This window comes from Oncorhynchus tshawytscha, linkage group LG27 (assembly GCF_018296145.1).
Source record: "Oncorhynchus tshawytscha isolate Ot180627B linkage group LG27, Otsh_v2.0, whole genome shotgun sequence".
Taxonomy (NCBI): domain Eukaryota; kingdom Metazoa; phylum Chordata; class Actinopteri; order Salmoniformes; family Salmonidae; genus Oncorhynchus; species Oncorhynchus tshawytscha.
Window position 1 is genome coordinate 10685804 of NC_056455.1, and position 26197 is coordinate 10712000.

Below are 26197 nucleotides of genomic sequence, written 5' to 3' on the forward strand. Positions count from 1 at the left end.
CGCTGTAGATTAGACTTAAACAGGACTTCCATACAGACTACTTATAGTCATAGCATCTGTATGATATCTCCAGCTTATTACAGGAGATTGGGTTTCTAATGAAAGTTAAGGCTATTGTTGTCGTTAATCATTTCAAAGAGCCATGCCCAAAAACAGAAATACTAAAACATTCCAAACAGCTTAATCATTGGAAGTTAGGAATTCATTTCTGATGCAGCGTCGCAGGACAAAACATACCCAAATAAAGTATAAGTCAGACTTCAGTTGCCTCAAATTTGACATTCCCTATGCTGGTCATATGTCACCTGCCACAAACGTAGACAAGAAATTGATCTACCTCGGAGGAGACCTGGGTTTAATACATGCATATTTCTGTGTATTTGAGTATTTTCAAATAATTTTGCCAGATCAGCTACTTTAATTTTAAGTATTTGAAAGTATTTTTGAATAATTATATAAATAGCCATCCTCAGTTATTTCAAATACCCCTAGGACCAAATGGACCTGGGGACAAATGCAAGGAGTATTTTAATATTTGTATTCGAAAATATACTTGTCTGTGTATTTAAGCATTTTCAAATACATGAAATAAAGTGTATTTCCAAGTACATTGCAATATTCAACTACTTGTATTTTCAAATAAAAAAGATCAACACTGCCATACAACACTCCTTCCGTGGCCTCCAACTCCTCTTAAACGCTAGTAAAACCAAATGCATGCTTTTCAACCGATCGCTGCCTGCACCCGCATGCCCGACTAGCATCACCACCCTGGATGGTTCCGACCTTGAATATGTGGACATCTATAAGTACCTAGGTGTCTGGCTAGACTGCAAACTCTCCTTCCAGACTCATATCAAACACCTCCAATCAAAAATCAAATCAAGAGTCGGCTTTCTATTCCGCAACAAAGCCTCCTTCACTCACGCCGCCAAGCTTACCCTAGTAAAACTGACTATCCTACCAATCCTCGACTTTGGCGATGTCATCTACAAAATGGCTTCCAACACTCTACTCAGCAAACTGGATGCAGTATATCACAGTGCCATCCGTTTTGTCACTAAAGCACCTTATACCACCCACCACTGCGACTTGTATGCTCTAGTCGGCTGGCCCTCGCTACATATTCGTCGCCAGACCCACTGGCTCCAGGTCATCTACAAGTCCATGCTAGGTAAAGCTCCGCCTTATCTCAGTTCACTGGTCACGATGGCAACACCCATCCGTAGCACGCGCTCCAGCAGGTGTATCTCACTGATCATCCCTAAAGCCAACACCTCATTTGGCCGCCTTTCGTTCCAGTACTCTGCTGCCTGTGACTGGAACGAATTGCAAAAATCGCTGAAGTTGGAGACTTTTATCTCCCTCACCAACTTCAAACATCAGCTATCTGAGCAGCTAACCGATCGCTGCAGCTGTACATAGTCTATTGGTAAATAGCCCACCCATTTTCACCTACCTCATCCCCATACTGTTTTTATTTATTTACTTTTCTGCTCTTTTGCACACCAATATCTCTACCTGTACATGACCATCTGATCATATATCACTCCAGTGTTAATCTGCAAAATTGTAATTATTCGCCTACCTCCTCATGCCTTTTGCACACATTGTATATAGACTCCCCCTTTGTTTTCTACTGTGTTATTGACTTGTTAATTTGTTTATTCCATGTGTAACTCTGTGTTGTCTGCTCACACTGCTATGCTTTATCTTGGCCAGGTCGCAGTTGTAAATGAGAACTTGTTCTCAACTAGCCTACCTGGTTAAATAAAGGTGAAATAAAAAAATAAAATAAAAAATCAAGTGTTCTTGTAAGTAATTGAAATACCCTAAATAGTACTACTAGTGCTACTAATAGTGTATGAACGTGTTTGCATCGTTGCTGTAAACTGTAACATGAACATGCATCTTAGCTTTGCAGTTAACAATCAACATTGCCATCTGTTGGTCACGTGCTGTACATCATACTTTACGGCTACTGAGCTCCAGCAAAGTAAACATTAAGTTGAAAACGTCAATCAGGTGAAAACCTCAGGATGCTTTTAGAATCCTTTTTAAGAGGTGAAATATCATGCTGGGTCAGTTAGAGAGGATTAGAGCAGTGAAAAAGAGACCTCGGCAGAACCTCAGGGAGTATAAGGTAAGGCACAACACACCCAGGTATAAGTACACTATTGTAAGGACTTAGGCTACCTGATCTCACCTTGGCTGCAACATTCCACCCCCTAAGAATAAACCCTTGGATGTTATGCAACCACTACTGAGCTCTCTCTGTTTTGTACACTAGTTTGTTACCTGTGCTTGTAATTTCTGGTCATTATACTCAATTTGGAGAGCCTCATCGCACAGTTTGTTTATCTAATGACGTAGTCACACTGTGATAGTGGTTTAAGCATGTTTTTCCTTTTCAAAAAAGGAGATACCAACACAAAATGCCCTGAAGTATTACTGCTGTTACATGTCATTATAATGTTGTGAAGGAGATCCTTCTGATATTCTAACAACATAAATAGACACACAGCAAATGTAAAAATCAACAAGTGTACATTTATTGAATCAGTACATATTACATGTTGGCAGTGTACACCCACAGAGAAAGTCTGGCCACATAGCATATTTCCGGATGAAAGGTGCCTTTCTCAAGCATTTGGCTGCCTCCCTGTCACATTTGCAGAGAATCTTCTCACATTTGTCCTTGAGATCATCTGGAATGAAAAGAGGGTTAAGTGGGTGAGTAGTTTCCTTAAATGACAGCTGATGTGAAAGGAGTGGTCTGCGGAGGATGTGAAGGAAACACTCTGAGGTTTAGAAATGTTAGAAAATGTCTGATGCTCAAATAAACACCGTAAACATCCTGAACTGTGTTGCTTGTCCTATGTGCTTTTGCGATTAGCAATTATGGTCGGGAGCTTAAAATACCTGAAAATGTGGGTGAGAAATGATTCCTTTCGTGCCCATTCCCTCCTAGCACTCCTGTCCCCTATAATGTCTGCAGTGTTTGTAAACTTCTCAGATGTTTGTTGATCACACATCTGTTATTTTCCATGCACTGAAAAGACCCATTCATTTTCAACAGCAAAACAATGACAAAGTCATAGCATGTAGTATTTTCTTTCTCTAAATGACCACACCTCTGTAAGGGGAGGGATAGACTTATTCAGCTTGATTTAATCATTATGTCTCATTCATGTGCATAAAACTGAGATGGCATACCACATTCTGCAGTCCTGTCTTCACATGTCCATTGATACTTTCTTGTCTTGGTTTGGCAACCAGCAATTTCTGCATCTCCGTAGCAGCAGTCATGTTTGTGACAGCACCTTAATGAAGGAAAAAATACACTACTGTAACACTTAAAATAGGGCATTATAAGAACTATTTGCTGTCTCATTAATGCACTACATAAGTAATACAGTCCTATTAACTGAAAAGGCAGAGACTGGGCATTTTTCCATATTATTGTAGCTTGGACCAACAGCAGCTCTATTTAAAACAAAAGGAAATGAAAGAGGATGGGCTCAACTATTGTTAGTAGGCAGGCCTATGAGAGATTTGGAGGCTGGAGGTTCTGTAGTTTAACGGTTTTGTGGGAGTTCATGTCTGTGATTAGAGGACAGAAGGAAGTTATGGTTAGGATTTTGGGTGTGGGAGCGCTGGTTGTGTATGTCTATTTCCAAATATCCAATTGACAGGAGGGCAAAACCTCAAAAGAAAACCCAAAATGATACACTTTGCAGTTTGAACTGCATTGCATAATGCAGGTTGTTATTGTGGCCTACCAGACTGAAAAGTAAATGGAGGGGTTTTTCATTCAGTGGTACTTTAAATGATCAGAGTTTGTTATGAAATGGCACTCCCCCCCCCCAAAAAAAAATATATATTTATAACATGTTTATAACACATCATTACAACTGCCTCACCAGTCTGCTTTATCCCTGGGCCAGCCTTGACCCCCCAGTCCACAGTAGCAGCCATACATCATATAAGCCAGGGCTGATCTGCCTGTGCTGCACTTGATGACTCCTGCCAGCTCCAGTAGCCCTCTCTTAGTCCGTGGGGGGCTCTGCAGTGCCATAGAGGCTATTACCACTGCAACAACAACAACAACAACAGAAGAAGAAGAACATGAAACTCAGCGCATCACATGTACACCAATCACATATACACACATCTTGTTCAAAATGTGCACTTACATATACTTGTCTGTATGTAGCAGCCCCTTGCTTAGTATGTGCCATTTGCTTCATACTATCTCTTTAGTCATATGTCCTGTCATCAAGTGAATATTGAGAAGTGTAGCTCGGTGATTAGTCTCTCATATGAAGATTATTCTGAATGTCTAAGTGTTCAAAGTGTCGGAATGGACATGCTGTATTATTACAAGTCTATTTATGTGACGACCTAATATTGCAATTGCAAACCTGGAGAAGTCCCTCACATTTTCCAAGAAAGATGCACTTTGTAATGGGGAATATTTAAGACGAATAAAGTTCATATTCATTTAAAAGTAATAAACACAACACTTAGAAAATGTTTCTGTTTTCCCTTTCTGTCAGACACATGATTTCCAGTGTTCTATCTGTGACACTCATTCGTGTACGGGTTGATGGTCACTAGACTTGTCACTGAATGTTATGGATTGTTCTCATATCGTTTGATAGTGATTGACGCCAGAGCTACTGAATGTGCAAGGACTGAGGACACATTGACATTATGAACTCAGTGATTCTGTAGCAGCTGGCAAAGTCACTGTCTTTTGTTTTGACTTCGTACAAGCCTCTCAGGCTGATGTTTAGAGAACGTTTCATAAGGTCTGATTAATATATAAGTACCTTCTCAGAGAAGGCCCGTTTAATGTTTTCTATCCTTCTATGCTGGGGTGTCTCCTTTTTGCAACATGTATTAAACCAAATGTGTTTATGATTGATTATAATTTCTCTGACACTGATATTTTTAGACAACCATAGCTTTTGAAACCCCTTTCCCACAATACAAAACAACTTCACACTTTTTATGGGACTGCTCTCCTTTTTGTTCAGCTGGAAATTCCCTTTACACTCTTATACTATGGTCTAGTTCTATAACCTCTTTTCCCAGATCAAATTAACATGAATTTGTAATGTGCATATTAGTTGTCAACATACAAGACATGACAATTGACATTGGTACTGATTTGTTAAATCATTAAACATGCATTAAAGTAAAAATTCAACCATAAAATGAGCTCTATATAAAGATCACAAGATTATGGAAATAAAAGATTCAACCATTTCAAGATGATACAGTTGTATTGTTGTGTGAAATTAAGGAGTTGAATCATCAGGCTATAACAGATCTAAATTCCTTTCATGTTAGATCCCTGAAGGCACTCATAACATTGTCCTTTAACATTACTTCACTCCCTCTCAATCCCTCTTAATCATTCCCTGCAAAATGTGTTAAAAAGGTAAAGAAATTCAAGCAGCAATTTACCAGAGAGCAGTAGAAGTATCCGATAAAGCGCAGGCATGGTGTGCAAGAGGGAGTCTGCATGCACTGCTGCTTATTTACACTCTGGTGGACATAGGCATTCAGTGCAGTGGGGAGTTTTTTTTTAGAGTCTGGTTTGAATAATCTCCTGAGCATCATTCCCTCCTCCCGGAATAATCTGCTGTAAACTAATCCTTGAACACTGATCTGAACTTGGTTTGAGTTCCCTCTCCGTTAGAATCACCCCAGTCCATAATGTAGTATTACTTAAAGCCAATTGCTCAATGACTTTTGTTCAGATTCTCAAAATCCAAGGACTTCAGTTGACTTTTGTTCAGATTCTGGAAGACCAAGGACTTCAGTTAAGGACTAATGCCATGTAGAATACTAGAAGTAGGTCTAATTGATCAATAAATTAATGTCTGTGGTCATTGTTTTATCATGTCAACAGCCTTATTGCATGCAATTCCTCACAGAAAACATGTTCATAAAGGCCCAGCAAGTCAACAGTGTCAAAAGGTTGTATAACCATGCTATATTCCCATTAATAATTCATTTGAATTATATTTATTTGTTGACATTTCAAGATCTCATCATGTACATAGTACTTTAATTTTATAGTTTATTAAAGTAAAAAAGTCAGAACACAGTTTGTGGTCAACAGGGGGCCCTGTTTCCTCGAATAAGAATGGAATCTAGCAAACATTAAAAAAAACGTCATGCCAGAGACCAGGCCACATCATGATTCGTGTCCCCAACACTCAAGAAGTCACTGATGCTGGCCAGGGAACAAGTCATACATCTTAAGCTGTACTCATTTAGATGTGGACTTTTTTTTTACATCTAAATATTCCTTAAGGGTGAGCATATTTTAAATGTCATTATTTGCAAGATGGCTAACTAGCTAGTTTGCTATCTAGCTGTTAGCTACACCGCTAACAGTCTTGTACTGTAGCTAGCTCTCTTGCATCTCCCGCCCGACATATTGATAACTAGCTTGCTAGGAAGCTAGCTAACGTTACTGTAGAAAAATGTACAGATACTCCACTAGTGTACGTTATCTTTGACAAGCATGTAACTGTAAACTGTATAGCCATGGCTATCTAGCAATCACATTGCATACTGTTTGTGTTTAGAATGTCAATATCTTTCTCGTGCCAGATCGGTTAGTCTAATTTAGTTAAGCTAGCCTACCTAGGTTGAGGTATTTGTTCGACCTAGACGCTAACTAGCTAGCTACATATGTCAGTGGGTATCGAACATTTCCTCTGACGTTATGGGGCTAACTTGTGATAATGTACACTTTATAACGTTCGTCCAGGATCAACTCTCCCAACTACTGTACTGTAGATGTGTATATCCAGACTCGTTGTCAGTCGTAAGCAGACTCACTTTAGCTAGTTAGATTTTTATCTTCTCGAAATATTGACCGATTACTTTTAACTAACTAGCTTGTGAAGACGACAGACAGGAAGTTCAAGGCATGACGAATTTTAAAGCCAATGGGGTTTTCGAGGCTGTCGTATGCTTTGTTGAATCAGTAGCACGTGAAGCCTGAAAAGTACTTTTCAACTGTTTAACGTTATACAAATTCATGATGTGAATGGTTTCGTCTTTATTTGAGTAGTTAATGAGGTGAGTAACTTAATGAAAATGTATGTTTGGACGTATTCTTACGGTATGCAAGGCCTACGACAAAAACGGTTTTGACAATAATACAATTATACTCAGAGTAGGCCTAAAACATGTTAACTAGAAAGGTAACTAACTTTTTTTTAATGACATATTGTGTTGACAGAGACCAGGACCTAAAGAAACAGGTGAACATGTCAATCCTGTGTCAGGACCGAAGCAGTCGCTGGCAGGATATTCAGAATGGGCTGCAGTTCATCCAGTGAGTATGATCAGGACTCCCCTGTTCAAGTCCGTGTACCCAGGGAATGCAGATTGGTTGAGCGCATAGGGAAATCAGGCTACAGAGCTGTTGTCAGCCACCAATGGATGGTCTTGGGGGAAGAGAATTACAATTAATTTTCGCAGGAGACAGCCTAAGTGTTTGCATAGTGGTAACTGCCTGGAACTGTACAACAAGTCAGATGTTGTTTAGCAATTTCTGGATCTTGTGCCTTAATGTGAGTAATATTGAAATTGTATTATTTGGGAAAAGATTACTCCATGATGCCCTTGAATGGTGTAACACTTGAATATGCTCATGTTTTCAGTGTCAACGGAAGGAGATCTAAGTTTGAACTTGTTTGTTTCTAGGTCAACTCTGCCCTATCCTGGAACTCAGGAACGATATGAGGTGATTATGCAATCAAGCCAAATGGCAGCACCTACATTCGTGACATATGAAGCTCAGAATGCACCTCATATTTTAGTATTTATTTAGAAGTTGAATTTGTTTTTTTATTTAGAAGTTGAATTTGTTTTTTCAGGTGTTCATTCAGGACCTTGTGAAGAATCTGTTTGGTGAAGGAAATGACGTGTTCAATGAAGGGGAATGGATGCGATCTATAGAAATGTACACTGAGGCCTTGAGCATAGCAGAATATGCAGATTCGGAAGACATCAGTGTACCTACTGGAACGTTGGAAAAGCTGTATGCCAATCGAGCTGCTGCTTACTTAAACGTTGTACCGGTAAGTCAGGGTTAAGAAAGTGGTGTGTTTTGTCTTACATTTATGAATGATGTATTATTTCTCTATTTTTTTGTTCAAATAGTGGTATAATTTGGGAATTTTATTTCAGGGTCTGCATGATGAAGCACTAGTAGACTGTGAGAAAGCTCTTCAATTGAATGAGGGAAACCATAGAGCTCTTTATAGGAAAGCCAGAGCCTTGAAAGAGATGGGCAGGCATAAAGAGGCCTATGAGACTGTAGCGAAGTGCTCCCTTGCAGTGCCTCAGGTGAGACCGCAGAGGAAATATACCATGTGGTAAGGTTTTGTAGATTGTTCCTTTTATTGTCTTAAGTTCATAATCCTTAATGTCAATATGTGATTGTTTTTTCAGGATCCCAATGTCATAGGATTGACTCAGGACCTGGCCAAAATGTTGGGATTGAAAATCCGTAAAGCCTATGTCAGGAGTAAGGTGAGAGTGTACTGTGTTCAGTATGAATTGTGGCACATAGGCTACTTCAGTATGTGGCTTAGTATCTAACCTTGAGACATTTCTTTCAACAGCCTGCCTTAAATGTTTTGCCTGGATCGAGCTATTCAGGTGCATCCAATGACAAGGTAAAGGGAATTCCATTTCTTTGTGTGAATCTGCACACAATACAGATTACTTGCACCAAATGAACATGGTGTACCAGCAAGTAAAGATGTTAAGAGCATTCTTTTTTATTTGTTTCAGTGTCATGGATCTACATCTGTGGAAGATATAGAAATTGGTAAGAGATTCTGTGATTTAGTTGAGTAATTTACTTAAAGGCCCAGTGCAGTCAAATGTGGTTTTCCTGTGTTTTGAATACACTGAGTATATAAAATATTAAGAACACCTGCTCGTTACATGACAGACTGACCAGGTAAATCCAGGTGAAAGTTATGATCCCTTATTGATGTCACTTGTTAAATCCACTTCAATCAGTGTAGATGAAGGGGAGGAGACAGGTTAAAGAAGAATTTAACCACAGGAGGTTGGTGGCACCTTAATTGGGTTGTGGTAATGGTTGGAGTGGAATGAGTGGAATGGTAGAAACCATGTGTTTGATGCCATTCCATTAGCGCCGTTCCAGCCATTATGATGAGCCGTCCTCCCCTCAGCAGCCGCCATTGTTTTTAAGCCTTGAGACGATCGAGACATGGATTGTGAATGTGTTCCATTCAGAGGGTGAATGGGAAAGACAAAATATTTAAGACCTTTTGAACAAGGTATGGTAGTAGGTGCCAGGCTCACCGGTTTGTGTGAAGAACTGCAACGCTGCTGGGTCTTTCACGCTCAATAGTTTCCTGTGTATCAAGAATGGTCCACCACCCAAAGGACATCCAGCCAACTTGACACAACTGTGGGAAGCCTTGGAGTCAACATGGGCCAGCATCCCTGTGGAATGCTTTCGACACCTTGTAGAGTCCATTGCCCGACGAATTGAGGCTGTTCTAAGGACAGAAGGGGGGGTGCGCAACTCAATATTAGGAAGGTGTTCCTAATGTTTGGTTTACTCAGTGTATATTTCTACTATGAGGTTGGAATAATACTGTGAAATGATGTACATTATAATGCCCTTTTAGTGTAAGAGCTGTTTGAAAAGACCGCCTGAAATTTCAGGCTTTTTTGGTGGGATGGAATTTTGGCCTACCTTGCTAAATTAGTTAATAGACCAATAGATGGGTTGGCTGACATCACGTAAGTGATGCACCGCATTGACGTGGCTGGAAGGCGTGCATTATGATTCTGAACAGTCAGATGGATAGTAACAACTGACAAGAAGCTGCCATGTGTGGAATTGTAGTAAGCTCGCTTCAACTCGTTGTATATTGTTATTGATACCATGTCTTGTTTTGACTCATGCCTATGCTGATATGGCAAACAAAACGCATCGTACAACAATTTCAAAGATTTTACGGAGTTACCCCCCGTGAACATTAATGCAGTCGGCATGCCAATTGCACACTCCCTCAACTTGAGACATCTGTGGCATTGTGATGTGACACAACGTGGCCTTTTGTCCCCAGCACAAGGTGCGCCTGTGTAATGATCATGTTGTTTAATCAGCTTCTTGATATGCCACATCTGTCGGATGGATTATCTTGGCAAAGGAGAAATGCTCATTAACAAGGATGTAAACAAATTTGTGAGAAACTTTTTGTGCATATGGAACATTTCTGGGATTTTTTTATTTCCGCTCATGAAACATGGGACCAACACTTTACATGTTGCATGTTATATATTTGTTCAGTGTATTTGAGACAACAATTGCTTATTGTGCAAATGTATTTCTTTTCAATTAACATTTCGTGACAAAATAAGCCAACCCTGTCTGTTTTGCCCCATAGTTGCGCATGCGTCAGTTTTGTTGATAAACAACCAACATGTCCATAAGAGAGAGAGATCCAAACCTCTGCCAATAACAGCTTTCTTTTTCCATTTCCACTCCCCACTCAGACAGTCTTAGCAAAATATCTTACTTGAGAAATTGCTCTTTGTGAATAAGTCATTTTTAAATTGTTTAACTCATTTGAATTGAAAACAATCACAGTAAGTTACTTAGTTGTTTCCCAGAAATGATTTGAATGAGAGAAAAACGGCTGCATTGGACCTTTTTAAATGTGGAAGGTCTTGTTGCTAAAACTAATGTTTGCACTTTCCAAATTCCCACCTGTGTTGTAGAAGTGAATCAGCCCCCTCAGGAAACTGACGGTCCAGAACCAGCCCCACCATGCCATGACCCATTGGCAGCAATGAAGGTGCACCCCCCTCGGAATGAGAGACTAGAAGCTGAATCCCCCCCTGTCAGCATCATCCCTTCAGTATCGCCTGTTGAGGTTCACACCCCAGAGCCCAATCATGTTCCGGTGCCCCTGCCTGTGCCCATTTCCAAGCCTATGCCTATGCATACGTTGGTCAATGGTGCCAGAGCCAGCCCTACCCAGTCTTATCATTTGCCAATGCAAAAGTCTCACCCGGACTTCGATGCGGAAATTATTGGAGATGACCTGGATGATCTGCTGGACCAAGCTGGCCCCGGCCACACAGAATCTCCCATGGTACGTTCATGGGAGATTGCTGCTAATGTAGGAATAAAAAAATCTTCTCTTTTTTTTTTTGCACATTCAATTTTAGTTTAAAAAAATCTGTTTTTGTTTTAAATTTGGCCTTTTCACTGTCATGTTAAAACAATATCTAATATAGAGTGTATTGTTCTCTTTCTAGGTCATTCCCACCATGAAGGGCCCTATCCCTTTTCCAACCAGTGCCCCCTCAAATTCCATGTCTAGTCCTTTCCTTATGCCATCTCACATGAACCCTTTTATGCATGTGACATCACAGTGCACAGTGACTCTGCCTCCTCCCTACCACAAGCCACAAGCCAGCGGGTACTCTTTAGGTCTGGACACCTTCGGGGTCTCCTCTCCATTGGACTCACTGGACAGTCTCTCCATGTCAGAGCCTCAGACAGGTATGCAAGGAGTTGCATACAGCCAGTTTAACGGTAATACCTCTCGAATGTGTTGAACATTTGTTATTATGTCTTATATCTGGGGCGGCACGTAGCCTAGTGCTTGAGAGCCAGTAACCAGTAAGCTGGTTCGAAAATCTGTCCCTATGCCCTAGGTCAAGGCTCTTAAACTTAATTGCTCTGGATAAGAGCGTCTGCTAAATGACTAAAATGTAAATAACTTATTGAATAGTGAAATCTCGATTGCTAACAAATTTGGATTTTGACAAAACAATCAACTGAAATGTGATTTTTTTGTTATTTACTTTTCATAAACGTTTCGTTTATGTTGTCTCTGTATTTTTCTCCCCCAAAAAAAAAAAAAAAAAAATCTAGGATATAGTCAGCATCCATTCATGCAGGTGAGTCTAGCTAGTCTAGTCTTCATGTCCCACTGATATTTTCACAACAGTACCTTGTGTTTTATATGTTTCGTTTTTCTTGTCTATTTTTTTAAAATAAATCATGATATTTGTTCCCCCTCCAGTTGACCGACCATGATAAGCCAATGGGAATGGCCCTGGGGATGCCGGATGTAACCCCCCTCCCTGCTGTTGTGGATCTGGCCAAAAATCCCCTGGCTGATACTCATGAATTCAAACAGGCATGCTCAAACTGCTATGTCAAAACTGGTAAGAACATGCTTTATGTAATATAAACGCAACATGCAACAATTTCAAAGATTTTACTGAGTTACAGTTCATATAAGGAAATCAGTCAATTGTAATAAATTATTTAGGCCCTAATCTATGGATTGCACATGACTGGGCAGGGGTTTATTTCAGCTCATGAAACATGGGACCAACACTTTACATGTTGCGTTTTTATATTTTTGTTCAGTGTATATGATTGTCTGTTTTGCTTATTGTGCAACATCTAAGAGTATGAAACTGGGTTGATAAATGGGTATGGGACATGATAATTATTGTATGTGAAAGCTCATGTTGATATCCTATCACTAGGGCTTGGAGTGTTGGATTTCACACTCTATACCGAAGAGCACAAATGCAAGAAGGACATATTACTTGGAAGGATAAAAAATCAACCAGACAAGTCATGGAAGCTGATCAGACCCAGACCGACAAAATCCCAGTATGTTGGGCCATACTACATCTGCAAAGGTAAGCCTTGAAAATACTACTACTATAATAATACTACTACTACTACTACTACTCTAATACTACTACTCCAATGTGCTTCATGGTCCGTCTGTGCCAGTGTTCAGCTGCCTATGGAGATGTATTAACTAAAACGATGATCTTGTAGATGTCGCCATTGGAGAGGGGTGCAGGTACCCTGGTCACTGCACATTTGCCTACTGCCAAGAGGAGATTGATGTTTGGTCCCTGGAGCGCAAAGGCTTCATCTGCAGAGACTTTCTCTTTGATCCATTTGGGCCCACCAGTAAGATCAATCTGACTGTCCCGAAGATCCTACAGGAGCATCACGGGATATTCATGTTCCTCTGCGGAGTAAGTTGGGCTTTTTAATGTAAAAATATATATATAATTGTGACGTGTTCCTCCTGGAATGGGGTGTCTTCATTGATAAGTTGCTGAGTCTGTCTTATTGCATTGCCATTGTTGTGTTAGAGCAGCAAAGGTACACAACTCTGGTTCTTGAGTGCTGCAGTGGATGCTTGGTTTTGCCTTTTCATCAGCCCAGAGTAATAGTGTGTGTGTGGACTCTAGACAATCAATTTAAGTGTCAGGGAGAAATGAAAACCAGCAGGACTGAGGACATCTGACTGGAGTGGAGCACCACTGTGTTATAGAGAGAACTTTTGACTTGAAGTTCCCCTGATGTAACCTGACTGTAACCACATCCTGTGTCCTCATTCTTCTCACGAGCAATAGAATTCCACGGAACAATGATGCTGAGACTACAATTTTATTTTTCTGTTTTAAAAGTATGCCAAACAAAAACCAATGATTACAAAGTTAAACCATACAAATCTATGCATTAATACATCTTTTAACAATTTTCCACTGATAAAAAAATCTAATGAAACATTTACTTGAAGATACAAAGTTTGGTAACAGAATTACATTTTTCTTTTTATCATCATTCTGTTACCGTGGAATTACCCTGATACAACACTAACGTTGACTTGTCATATTACTGCCTCTGGTATAAGCGTCAGTTTTATGAGTAGGAGCTGTGCCCTTTATTAAAACCTCTACTCTGTGTACAGTGTCTTGTAAGAGTTGTCCATCCCTCTAATGTATCGTATCTGATCTCCAGGTGTGTTTTGATCACAAACCCAGAATAATCAGCAAAACCAATAAGGACAACCCATCTCTTTGCTCTCACCCCGTGACAAAACATGCCTTTGAAGATCAGAAGTAAGCCATTTCACTTGTTTACACATGCTGAGACAGATGCAGAGGTTTTTTAAGTGAATTAAGCAGCGGTCTACCTTGTAAGTGATGGTTTGTGGCTGACCGCTCTGGTTCCTTTAGTAATTAAGCCCACTAGTGTATATTGCAACATGATTCTATGCCCTGCACAGTGGGGTTGTGAACTTGATGAGTTGTTGTGCTTTCAGGTGCCTGGTCCACATTCTGAGGGAGAACACTGTGCGCTACTCCAAAATCCGTCCGTACAGTCCGCAGAACCAGATGGACATCTGTCGGCATGAGGTGCGCTACGGCTGCGTGCGGGAAGACGAGTGCTTCTATGCCCACAGCCTGATCGAGCTGAAGGTGTGGATGATGCAGCACCAGCTAGGTAAGCTCTTACCACCTATTAAAGGTGCCTTCAAATAGCATCTAATCAAAGAATGTTATTGGTAATTCAACAAGATTACTTTTCCCAATTGTAAGAGGTGCCGACAGACATGGCACCTCTGCTTCTAGCTCCTAAGCAACTTTGTAGTATTTAGTTTGTGTGTTATTCCTTACATTATTAGCCCAGAATGTTTTTTTTGTGTTATTACATACAGCCGAAAAAGTATTTTAAGGAACATCCCTCTTAACTCTTTGCAATCTGTTTATGATCATATAGGCATCACTCCTGAAAATATAGTCCATGAGGCCAATAGGTTTTGGAACATGGAGGCAGGCACCCAAGGATCCCTGGTAAACAGTCATTGTACACAACACTATATTCAGAACATGCTTTATTTCCTAAATTTATTTCTAATGTTCATTTGACTGCAGATTTTCCACATGACTTAACACAAACCATTTATTTTGTGTCATTCCAGCAATTCACCACACCACTGAAGAGGTTTGGACCCCCAAATCTGAAGATGCAGTTTGTGTGTGGGCAGTGTTGGAGAAACGGCCAAGTTAGTGAGGCAGACAAGAACAAGAAGTACTGCACTGCCAAAGCCAGGCATTCGTGAGTAGTTCTTTCCCCTGAAACCATTTCAGGACAATTTGAATAATGAGCCTGGTCAGCATAGTGAATTTCATCTGACCTGTGTTGCAGGTGGTCAAAAGACAAACGAGTGGTGCTGGTGAGTTCCATCGAACGCAAGAAGTGGACAACAATCCGCCCTCTCCCAACAAAGAAGCCCATCCCATCTCAGTTTGAGGTAGGCATAGGAGGGCTGAAAATGCTCCCAGAGCAACTGGTCTGACCACATACTCAGCTGACTCGTATGGGAATCTCCCAGAGGGAATCATGTTTTGTCCTCGTGTAAAGTGCTCATGTTTCGTTTGTGTGTTTTACTTACAGATTTGTATGCACGTGTCCACTGGCAAAAAGTGCCAGTACATCGGAAACTGCACATTTGCACACAGCACAGAGGAAAGGGACCTGTGGACATACATGAAAGAGAACAACAGTGAGTTTGTTACAGATGGACCGTAGTTTTTGTACAGCAGTTCATGCCTATGTGATGTACAGTAAATATATTATGATGACTAATACAAACTTAATCAGATACTAAACTGTGTGTGTCCATTTAGTTCCTGACATGGAGCAGCTGTATGAGCACTGGCTGCAGTCTCAGAAGCCTGGCTGGAGCGAGGAGGCCTCCAACAGCTCCATCAAGGAGAACGGGAAGCAGATCCACATGCCCACAGACTATGCTGAGGAGATGGTAAGCAATCTCTGTTTTAACCACACCCAGATGGTTATATGACCTTCAACATGCTGTAAGTGACCACAAACCTTCAACATGCTAATATCATCTTGATGATATCTGTTATGCTAGACTGGCAACCACTGTTGGCTTTGTGGTAAGAACTGCAACAGTGACAGGCAGTGGCAGCAGCACATCACCTCAGAAAAACACAGAGAGAAAGTGTTTAACTCTGAAGATGATCAGAACTGCTGGCAGTATCGCTTCCCCACTGGCACCTTCAGAGTTTGCGAGAGGTAAGGTTTCTATGCTAATTCAATGTTTATTTAGGTCACTGGTGCCTAATTTGATTATTGGAAATGGTGTTATTGGTGACTGACATTTCTGATACTGCATCCATTTCCACAGATACCTTAAAGGCACTTGCACAGAGGAGGAGTTGTGTAAACTTGCTCATGGAAACGAGGAACTAAGGGAATGGACGGAGCGCAGGGAGTTCCTTTTGATGAAACTGGCCAAAGCGAGAAAAGACCATCTTATAGCCCCAAATGACAATGACTTTGGCAAATATAGTTTTCTTCTTAAAGACATAAAGTAATGATTTGATGACAATGATTATGTTGGGATGCAATATATTTTGCAGTGTTAAGTAAAAGAGGTACAGGTTCAGGTAAGCCTTTGGGAGGCTCTAGTCTGTACCATTAAGAGGAGAGATGCAGATCACAGCTTGATTTTAATGGGAAGTACACAGTTGGCCATGTGCTCCAAATGATCATAGCGGTGTTCCTTTTATCACAGATAAAGAGATGCACCATTGCCTTTTACGTAACGTAGCAATCATTGACGCGTCACAAAGATCGCTTGTCATAAAATGGATTGATGTCCTGCTCAGAGAAGCCAAAGCAGGGGTAGACACCATCAGAACAGCTCTTATGTCGAAAGGTCACATAAAAAAGGCTTGTATTTGAGTTTTTAAGAAAGGTTCCTTTTTGTTTTATACGATTCAGAAGTCTGAAGATTGGAATGTTTTGAAATGGAATTGTGCATCCTTTCAAAAATTATGTTCACGTAGGTCTTTTTCATTATTTCCATAATTTGTTGCATTTATGCCTGTTGGTTTTGGAATATGCCAACCAACCAAAATAAAATCTTGATTTCTTGTTGCAAGTATTGATTTTGTACTTGTTCATTAGGATAGCAGCCTAAAAAATGTAGGTTGACATTCTATGCAAAGTGCTTAGTTGTCATGAAGTCTAAAATGGAAGACATTATGCAAAGTTTAATCAGTGGTTGCATGTGGTAGGCTGGATACAATGGTTTGTGGAATGACAATAGTCGAGTTCCTGCCTGACGACATTGCAGATGCATGCCAGATCTTACAACTCCTGAATAGGTGTCAGCTAAACACAAAATGGGCCATTCCTCTGCCCAGGCGTTGCTGACACCGGCCAGATCTTACAACGCCTGGATAGGTATTTTACGTACCAGCTAACCACACACGATATATACAGAAGTATGGACACCCCTTCAAATTTGTGTATTTGACTATTTCAGCCACACCCGTAGCTGACAGGTGTGTAAAATCAAGCACAAAGCCATAGTATCTACATAGGTAAACATTGGCAGTCTTACTGAAGAGCTCAGTGACTTTCAACGTGGCACTGTCATAGGATGCCACCTTTCCAACAAGTCAGTCAAATATCTGTCCTGCTAGAGCTGCCCCAGTCAACTGTAAGTGCTGTTATTGTGAAGTGGAAACGTCTAGGAGCAACAATGGCTCAGCCGCAAAGTAGTAGGCCACACTAGCTCACAGAACAGGATCAACGAGTGCTGAAGCGCATAGCACGTCTATGCGCATCATCTATCTTGCAACACTAACTACCAAGTTCCAAACGGCCTCTGGAAGCAATGTCAGCACAAGAACTGTTCGTCAGGAGCTTCATGAAATGGGTTTCCATGGCCGAGCAGCCGCACACAAGCCTAAGATCACAACGCACGATGCCAAGCGTCAGAAGGAGTGGTGTAAAGCTCACCGCCATTGGACGCTGGAGCAGTGGAAACTTGTTCTCTGGAGTGATTAATCATGCGTCACCACCTAAGAGTCCGACTGACAAATCTGGGCTCAGCGGATCCCAGGAGAACACTCCCTGCCCGAAAACATAGTGCTAACTGTAAAGCTTGGTGGAGGAATAATGGTCTGTGGCTGTTTTCATGGTTCAGGTTAGGCTCCTTAGTTCCAGTGAGGGAAAATATTAATGCTACAGCATACAGTGACATTCTAGGCAATTCTTTGCTTCCAACTTTGTGGCAACAGTTTGGGGAAGGCCCTTCTCTGTTTCAGCATGACATTGCCCTCATGCACAAAGCAATATCCATGGTTTGTCGAGATTGGTGTGAAAGAACTTGACTGACCTGCACAGAGCCCTGATCTCAATCCCATCAACACCTTTGGAATGAATTGTGAACGCCGACTGCGAGTCAGGCCTAACATCAATGCCCGACCTCATGAATACACTTGTGGCTGAATGGAAGCAAGTCCCCGCAGCAATGTTCCAACATCTAGTGGACAGCCTTCACAGAAGAGAGGAGGCTGTTATAGCAGCAAAGGGGGGACCAACTCCATATTAAAGCCCATGATTTTGGAATGAGATGTTCGACAAGCAGGTGTCCACATAATTTTGGTCATGTTGTAGCAACCTGTCAGTCAATACCATTGGTTGACACATGCCATGTCTGAGCAGGGGAATGCGACCCATGTAATATACAGTGCCTATAGAAAGTCTCTACACCCTCCTTGGATTTCTTCAAATTTATTGTATTACAAAGTGGGTTGAAAATGGATTTGTTTTTTGCCTATGCTCTACATAAAATAATGCGGAGGAGAAATTCTAACATTTACAGATTAATGAAAAATAAAAAACAAATATACACTTCCGTTCAAAAGTTTGGGGTCAATTAGAAATGTTGTTTTTGAAAGAAAAGCAAAAAAAAGTGTCCATTTAAAATAGCATCAAATTGATCAGAAATACAGTGTAGACATTGTTAATGTTGTGAGTGACTTTTGTAGCTGATTTTTAATGGAATATCTACATAGGTGTACAGAGGCCCATTATCGGCAACCATCACTCCTGTGTTCCAATGGCACATTGTCAGCTAATCCGAGTTTCAGTTTAAAACGCTAATTGAACATTAAATCAAATCAAATTTTAGTTCTCACAAGCGCCGAATACGACAGTGACCTTACAGTGAAATGCTTTACTTACAAGCCCTTAACCAACAATGCAGTTTTAAGAAAATACCTACAAAAAAAGTAAGAGAAAAGAAAAATAAATAATTGAAGAGCAGCAGTAAATAACAATAGCGGGGCTGTATATACGGGGTACCAGTTCAGAGTCAATGTGCGGGGGCAACGGTATCGAGGTATTTATGTACATGCAGGTAGGGTTATTACAGTGTCTATGCATAGATAACAGAAAGTAGCAACAGTGTAGGAGGGGGGTGCACCACACGGTCAGGTCTCTGACGACCTCCCTATAGGCTGTCTCATCGTTGTCGGTGATCAGGCCTACCACTGTTGTGTCATCAGCAAACTTAATGATGGCGTTGGAGTTGTGCCTGGCCGTACAGTCATGAGTGAACAGGGAGTATAGGAGGGGACTGAGCACGTACCTGTGTTGAGGATCAGCGTGGTGGATGTGTTGATACCTACCCTTACCACCTGGAGGTGGCCCGTCAGGAAGTCTAGGATCCAGTTGCAGAGGGAGGTGATGAGCTTTGAGGTCACTATGGTGTTGAATGCTGAGGTGTAGTCAATGAATAGCATTCTCACATAGGTGTTCCTTTTGTCCAGGTGGGAAAGGGCAGTGTGGAGTGTAATAGAGATTGCATCATCTTTGGATCTGTTGATGCGGTATGCAAATTGAAGTGGGTCTAGGGTTTCTGGGATAATGGTGTTGTGAGCCATAACCAGCCTTTCATGGCTACAAAGTGCTACGGGTCAGTAGTCATTTAGGCAGGTTACCTTCGTGTTATTGGGCACAGGGACTATGGTGGTCTGCTTGAAACATGTTGGTATTACAGACTCAGAGGTTGAAAATGTCAGTGAAGACACTTGCCAGTTAGTTAGTGCATGCTCGGAGTACACGTCCTGGTAATCCATCAGGCCCAGCGGCCTTGTGAATGTTGACCTGTTTAAAGGTCTTACATCGGCTGCGGAGAGCTTAGTCACACAGTCATCAGTACCAGCTGATGCTCTCATGCATGTTTCAATGTTACTTGCCTCGAAGTGCGCATAGAAGTTATTTAGCTCGTCTGGTAGGGTCCTGTCACTGGGCAGCTCTCAGTTATGCTTCCCTTTGTAGTCTGTAGTAGTTTGCAAGCTCTTCCACATCCAACGAGCGTCAGAACCGGTGTAGTACAATTCGATCTTAGTCCTGTATTGACGCTTTACCTGTTTGATGGTCCGTCGGAGGGCATAACGGGATTTCTTATAAGCTTCCGGGTTAGAGTCCTGCTCCTTGAAAGTGGCAGCTCTACCCTTTAGCTCGTTGCGAATGTTGCCTGTAATCCATGGCTTCTGGTTGGGGTATGTACGTACAGTCACTGTGGGGATGACGTCCTCGATGCACTTATTGATAAAGCCTGTGACTGATGTGGTGTTCTCCTCAATGCTATCGGAAGAATCCCGGAACATATTCCAGTCTGTGCTAGCAAAACAGTCCTGTAGTTCAGCACCTGCTTCATCTGACTACTTTTTCTTAGACCGAGTCACAGGTGCTTCCTGCTTTCATTTTTGCTTGTAAGAAGTAATCAGGAGGATAGAGTTATGGTCAGATTTGCCAAATGGAGGGCAAGGAAGAGCTTTGTACGCGTCTCTGTGTGTGGAGTAAAGATGGTCCAGATTTTTTTTCCCCTCTGGTTGCACATTTCACATGCTGATAGAAATTTGTTAAAACTGATTTAAGTTTCCCTGCAGTAATGTCACCAGCCACCAGGAGCGCAACCACTGGATGAGTGTTTTCCTGTTTGCCTATGGCGGAATACAGCTCATTGAGTGTGGTTTTAGTTTTAACTTCGCTCTGTGGTGGTATGTAGACAGCTACGAAAAATACAGATTAAAACTCTAAGTAGATATTGTGGTCTACAGTTTATCATGAGATACTCTACCTCGGGAGGGAAAACTTTGAGACTTCCTTAGATATTGTGCTCCAGCTGTTGTTTACATAAATGCATAGGCACCCACCCTGTGTCTTACCAGAGGTTGCTGTTCTGTCTTGCCGATATTGTTTAACCCACCAGTTGTATGTTCTTAATGTCGTCGTTCAGCCACGACTCGGTGCAACATAAGATATTACCGTTTTTAATGTCCCGTTGGTAGGATATGAACTCAAAAAAAAGAAACCTCCTCTCCATGCTAACTGTGTATATTTTCAGCAAACTTAACATGTATGAACATAAAAAGATTAAACAACTGAGACATAAACTGAACAAGTTCTACAGACATGTGACTAACAGAAATGGAATAATGTTAGTCTGAACAAAGGGGGGGGGGGGGCAAATCAAAAGTAACAGTCAGTATCTGGTGTGGCCACCAGCTGCATTAAGTACTGCAGTGCATCTCCTCCTCATGGACTGCACCAAATTTGCCAGTTCTTGCTGTGAGATGTTACCCCACTCTTCCACCAAGGCACCTGCAAGTTCCCAAACATTTCTAGGGGGAATGGCCCTAGCCCTCTACCTCCGATCCAACAGGTCTAGAAGGCCAGCATCCCAGAGTCGCCTCTTCACTGTTGAAGTTGAGACAGGTGTTTTGCGGGTACTATTTAATTAAGCTGCCAGTTGAGGACATGTGAGGCATCTGTTTCTCAAACTAGACACTCTAATGTACTTGTCCTCTCTCAGTTGTGCACCGGTGCCTCCCACTCTTTCTATTCTGGTTAGAGCCAGTTTGCGCAGTTCTGTGAAGGGAGTGGTACACAGCGTTGTACGAGATCTTCAGTTTCTTGGCAATTTCTCGCATGGAATAACCTTTAATTTCTCAGAACAAGAATAGACTGACGAGTTTCAGAAGAAAGGACTTTGTTTCTGGCCATTTTCAGCCTGTAATCAAACCCACAAATGCTGATGCTCCAGGTACTCAACTAGTCTAAAGAAGGCCAGTTTTATTGCTTCTTTAATCAGGACAACAGTTTTAAGCTGTGCTAACATAATTGCAAAAGGGTTTTCTAGTGATAACTAGCCTTTTAAAATGATAAACTTGGATTAGCTAATACAATGTGCCATTGGAACACAGGAGCGATGGTTGCTGATAATGGGCCTCTGTACGCCTATGTAGATATTCTATAAAAAATCTTCCGTTTCCAGCTACAATAGTCATTTACAACAATAACAATGTCTACACTGTTTTTCTGATCAAACAAGGACATTTTTAAGTGTCCCCAAACTTTTGAACGGTAGTGCACATTTTAGATACAGTGCATTCGGAAGGTATTCAGACCCCTTGACTATTTCCAAATTTTTTAACGTTTCAGCCTTATTCTAAAAAGTATTAAATATTTTATTTAAAAAAAAATTAGAAATATCACATTTACATAAGAATTCAGACCCTTTACTCAGTACTTTGTTGAAGCACCTTTGGCAGCGATTACAGCCTCGAGTCTTCTTGGGTATGACGCTACAAGCTTGGCACACCTGTATTTGGGAAGTTTCTCCCATTCTTCTCTGTCAGGTTGGATGGGGAGTGTCACTGGACAGCAATTTTCAGGTCTCCAGAGATGTTCGATCGGGTTGGAGTCCGGGCTCTGGCTGGGCCACTGAAGGACATTCAGAGACTTGTCCCGAAGCCACTCCTGTGTTGTCTTGTCTGTGTGCTTAAGGTCGATGTTCTGTTGGAAGGTGAACCTTCGCCCCAGTCTGAGGTCCTGAGCGCTCTGGAGTAGGTTTTCATTGAGGATCTCTTTGTACTTTGCGCCAAGCGGGCTGTCGTGCCTTTTACTGAGGAATAGCTTCTGTCTGGCCACTCTACCATAAAGGCCTGATTGGTGGAGTGCTGCAAAGATGGTTGTCCTTCTGGAAGGTTCTCCCATTTCCACAGAGGAACTCTGGAGCTCTGTCAGAGTGACCATCGAGTTCTTGGTCACCTCCCTGACCAAGACCCTTCTCTCCTGACTGCTCAGTTTGGCCAGGCGGCCAGCTATAGGAAGTGTCTATGTGGTTCCAAATTTCTTCCATTTAAGAATGATGGCAGCCACTATGTTCTTGGGGACCTTCAATGCTGCAGAAATATTTTTGTTTTTTGATCTGATATGCACTTCTTCTTCTAATGATATAATGGCAGTCAGTAAAACAATGTTAAAGGTGCATGCCCCACCTTCTGTGCTGGAGTGTGGTCAATCACCATTTGCAACATTTCTAAATCGTCCTACCTTGCTTCCCCTCTGGAACGCTGCTGCTACTCTCTGTTATTATCTATGTATAGTCACTTTAATAACTCTACCCTTATGTACATATTACCTCAACACCGGTGCCCCCGCACATTGACTCTGTACCGGTACCACCTGTATATAGCACTGCTATTGTTATTTACTGCTGCTCTTTAATCATTTGTTATTATTATCTCTTACTTTTTTTTTTAGGTATTTTCTTAAAACTGCATTGTTGGTTAAGGGCTTGTAAGTAAGCATTTCACTGTAAGGTCACTGTCGTATTCGGCGCATGTGATAAATAACAATTGGTAGACTGTAAACTCTCCTTCCAGACTTACATTAAGCATCTTCAATCCAAAATTAAATCTAGAATCGGTTTCCTACTTCGAAAAACAAAGCATCCTTCACTTATGTTGCCAAACATACCCTCGTAATACTGACTATCCTACCGATCCTTGACTTCGGTGATGTCATTTACAAAACAGCCTCCAACACTCTACTCAGCAAATTGGATGCAGTCTATCACGGTGCCATCCGTTTTGTCACCAAAGCCCCATATACTACCCGCCACTGCGACCTGTATGCTCTTGTTGGCTGGTCCTCGCTTCATATTCGTCGCCAAACCCACTGGCTCCAGGTCATCTATAAGTCTTTGCTAGGTAATGCCCCGCCTTATCTCAGCTCACTGGTCACCATAGCAGCACCCACCCGTAGCACGTGCTCCAGAAGGTATATTTCACTGGTCACCCCCAAAGCCAAATCCGCATTCTTCCAGTTCTCTGCTGCTAATGACTGGAATGAATTGCAAAAATCACTGAAGCTGGAGACTCATATCTCCCTCACTAACTTTAAGCATCAGTTGTCAGAGCAGCTTACAGATCATTGCACCTGTACATAGCCCATCTGTAAATAGGCCACCCAACTACCTCATGCCCATATTGTTATTTATTTTAATTACATTTTTGCACCCCAGTATCTCTACTTGCACGTTCATCTTCTGCACATCTATCACTCCAGTGTTTAATTGCTCAACTGTAATTACTTCGCCACTACAACCTGTTTATTGCCTTACCTCCCTAATATTACCTCATTTGCACACACTGTAAATAGACTTTTCTATTGTGTTATTGACTGTACGTTTGTTTATTCCATGTGTAACTCTGTGTTGTTGTTTGTGTCGCACTGCTTTGCTTTATCTGGACCAGGTCGCAGTTGTAAATGAGAACTTGTTCTCTATTGGCCTACCTGGTTAAATAAAGGTGAAATAATAAAAAAATGTTTAACTCAGTACTTTCAAAAAATAAAAAATAGACCTACTAACTTCTAATAGACCCTCCCCTATCCCCATAATCTCTTCCAACCCTGTTCAACCTCAATGACCCTACACTTCAATCTTTCCCTCTCTTCAACATACTTACAACAATTGAACAACAATTTAACCGCCACTGTTTCATCGACCATACACTCCAGATACCAACCATTCACATGTTTGCCAACCAGATGTAATGACGAGCGCAATTGAGCAAACACCACCTTCCTTCCTAATCTGACCTTTGAATCTTGGTCCACCGACCTTTCTTTGGAGGGCATATAAATGCTGGCCCTTGTGCTCAGAGTCCCATCTCTTCTGACACACATCTATCAAAATGGCTCTGATCTTACATTTGGCCTCTCTACCCAGTGGCACATTAATATCAATTATATCTCGTTTCAAAGCTCTTTTAGCTAATTGGTCTACAATTTCATCCCCTTCCACACCTGAATGGGAATGTGCTGGGACCCAGTAGAATCTCACAAATACACCAATTCTCTCAATTCTCCATAATAACATTAACACCTCCAATAGTAAGTCACTCCTATTAGATTTACCAGATGATAAACTATTCAATACAGACAGAAAATATCTGACATGCACTTTCAACTGTGGGACCTTAAATAGACAGGTGTGTGCCTTCCCAAATCATGTCCAATCAATTGAATTTAGCACAGGTAGACTCCAATCAAGTTGTGGAAACATCTCAAGGATGATCAATAGAAACAGAATGCACCTGAGCTCAATTTCAAGTCTCACAGCAAAGTGTCTGAATACTTATGTAAATAAGGTATTTCTGTTTTTTATTTGTAATAAATTGGTTAAACATTTCTACAAACCTGTTTTCACTGTGTCATCATGGGGTATTGATGAGAAATGTTTTATTTAATACATTTTAGAATAAGGCTGTAACGTAACAAAATGGAAAAAGTCAAAGGGACTGAATACTTTCCAAATTCACTGTAAATATTCACCACCCTTAGTCAATACATTTTACCAACACCTTTGGCAGCGATTACAGCTTTGTGTATTCTTGGTGAAGTCTAATAAGAGCTTTGCACACCTGTATTGTGCAATATTTGCCCATTATTCTTTTTATTATTCTTGAATTCTTTGAATTCCCCTCCCAGTGTCTGGTGTAAAGCAGACTGAAGCAAGTTTCACTCTTAGGTTTTTACCTGTCCTTAGCTCCATCACTTTCGTTTCATTCTGAAAAACTTAATTTCATATGATATGTTACAAATTTCAATTCATACAATAGGTTGTGAATTTGCAAAACATATATATATATATATATATATATTTTTTTAAGATGAATGAAAAATAAAAAACACCTTTATTAGATAAGTATTCACCACCCTTAGTCAATACATTTTTACAAACACCTTCGGCAGCAATTACAGCTTCGAGTCTTCTTGGTAAAGTCTCATAAGAGCTTTGCACATCTGTATTGTGCAATATTTGCCCATTATTCTTTTTAAAGTTCTTCAAGCTCTGTCAAGGTGTTGGGGATCATGGCCAGACAGACATTTTCAAGTCTTGCCATTGATTATTCAGCAGATTTTAGTCACAACTGTAACTTGGCCACTCGGGTACATTCACTGTCTTCTTGGTAAGCAACTCCAGTGTAGATCTGGGTTTGTGTTGTAGGTTATTGTCCTGCTGAAAGGTGAATTCCTCTCCCAGTGTCTGGTGTAAAGCAGACTAAAGCAGGTTTCCTTCTAGGATTTTGCCTGTGCTTAGCTCCACCCTGTTTTTTTTTCATCCTGAAAAATAATTTAGTATGACATGTT

General features: G+C 41.1%; 2 protein-coding genes across 6 annotated transcripts; one reads left to right on the plus strand and one right to left on the minus strand.

Annotated features, from left to right (window-relative positions):
* Positions 1-2530: 2530 nt before the first annotated feature.
* Positions 2531-5580, minus strand: LOC112225840 (phospholipase A2). The gene is made up of 4 exons (XM_024389942.2): positions 5476-5580; positions 3924-4092; positions 3217-3323; positions 2531-2708 (listed from the first exon to the last, which is right to left on the minus strand). Exons 1-4 carry the CDS (start codon positions 5510-5512, stop codon positions 2560-2562), a joined length of 462 nt encoding a protein of 153 aa, XP_024245710.2. The 5' UTR covers positions 5513-5580; the 3' UTR covers positions 2531-2559.
* A 592-nt stretch (positions 5581-6172) lies between these two features.
* Positions 6173-16836, plus strand: LOC112226037 (zinc finger CCCH domain-containing protein 7A). Of its 5 annotated transcripts, none has more exons than XM_042307353.1 (23): positions 6173-6332; positions 7271-7366; positions 7738-7777; positions 7911-8114; positions 8224-8382; positions 8488-8568; positions 8661-8714; positions 8833-8869; positions 10807-11210; positions 11350-11629; positions 11972-11997; positions 12123-12267; positions 12598-12756; positions 12902-13107; positions 13880-13980; positions 14184-14365; positions 14642-14715; positions 14844-14980; positions 15071-15176; positions 15320-15428; positions 15553-15686; positions 15801-15964; positions 16077-16836. In XM_042307353.1, the coding sequence occupies exons 2-23, from the start codon at positions 7299-7301 to the stop codon at positions 16264-16266; spliced, it is 3060 nt and encodes a 1019-aa protein (XP_042163287.1). In that variant the 5' UTR covers positions 6173-6332; positions 7271-7298; the 3' UTR covers positions 16267-16836. The 5 variants fall into 5 exon arrangements, with proteins under 5 accessions (XP_042163287.1, XP_042163284.1, XP_042163286.1 ...); XM_042307350.1 differs by lacking the exon at positions 6173-6332 and adding an exon at positions 6962-7107; XM_042307352.1 differs by lacking the exon at positions 6173-6332 and adding an exon at positions 6962-7107 and having other exon boundaries at positions 11350-11596.
* Positions 16837-26197: the final 9361 nt, after the last annotated feature.

Excerpts from the sequence above, each read along its gene's own strand:
- LOC112226037 (XM_042307350.1), top strand. Across the intron at positions 8,383-8,487 it reads GCTCCCTTGCAGTGCCTCAG|GATCCCAATGTCATAGGATT; the intron begins GTGAGACCGCAG and ends TTGTTTTTTCAG. Across the intron at positions 13,108-13,879 it reads TATTCATGTTCCTCTGCGGA|GTGTGTTTTGATCACAAACC; the intron begins GTAAGTTGGGCT and ends TCTGATCTCCAG.
- LOC112225840 (XM_024389942.2), bottom strand. The coding sequence starts at position 5,512 with ATGCCTGCGCTTTATCGGATACTTCTACTGCTCTCTG. Across the intron at positions 4,093-5,475 it reads GATACTTCTACTGCTCTCTG|TGGTAATAGCCTCTATGGCA; the intron begins GTAAATTGCTGC and ends TTGTTGTTGCAG. Across the intron at positions 3,324-3,923 it reads CCCAGGGATAAAGCAGACTG|GTGCTGTCACAAACATGACT; the intron begins GTGAGGCAGTTG and ends TCCTTCATTAAG.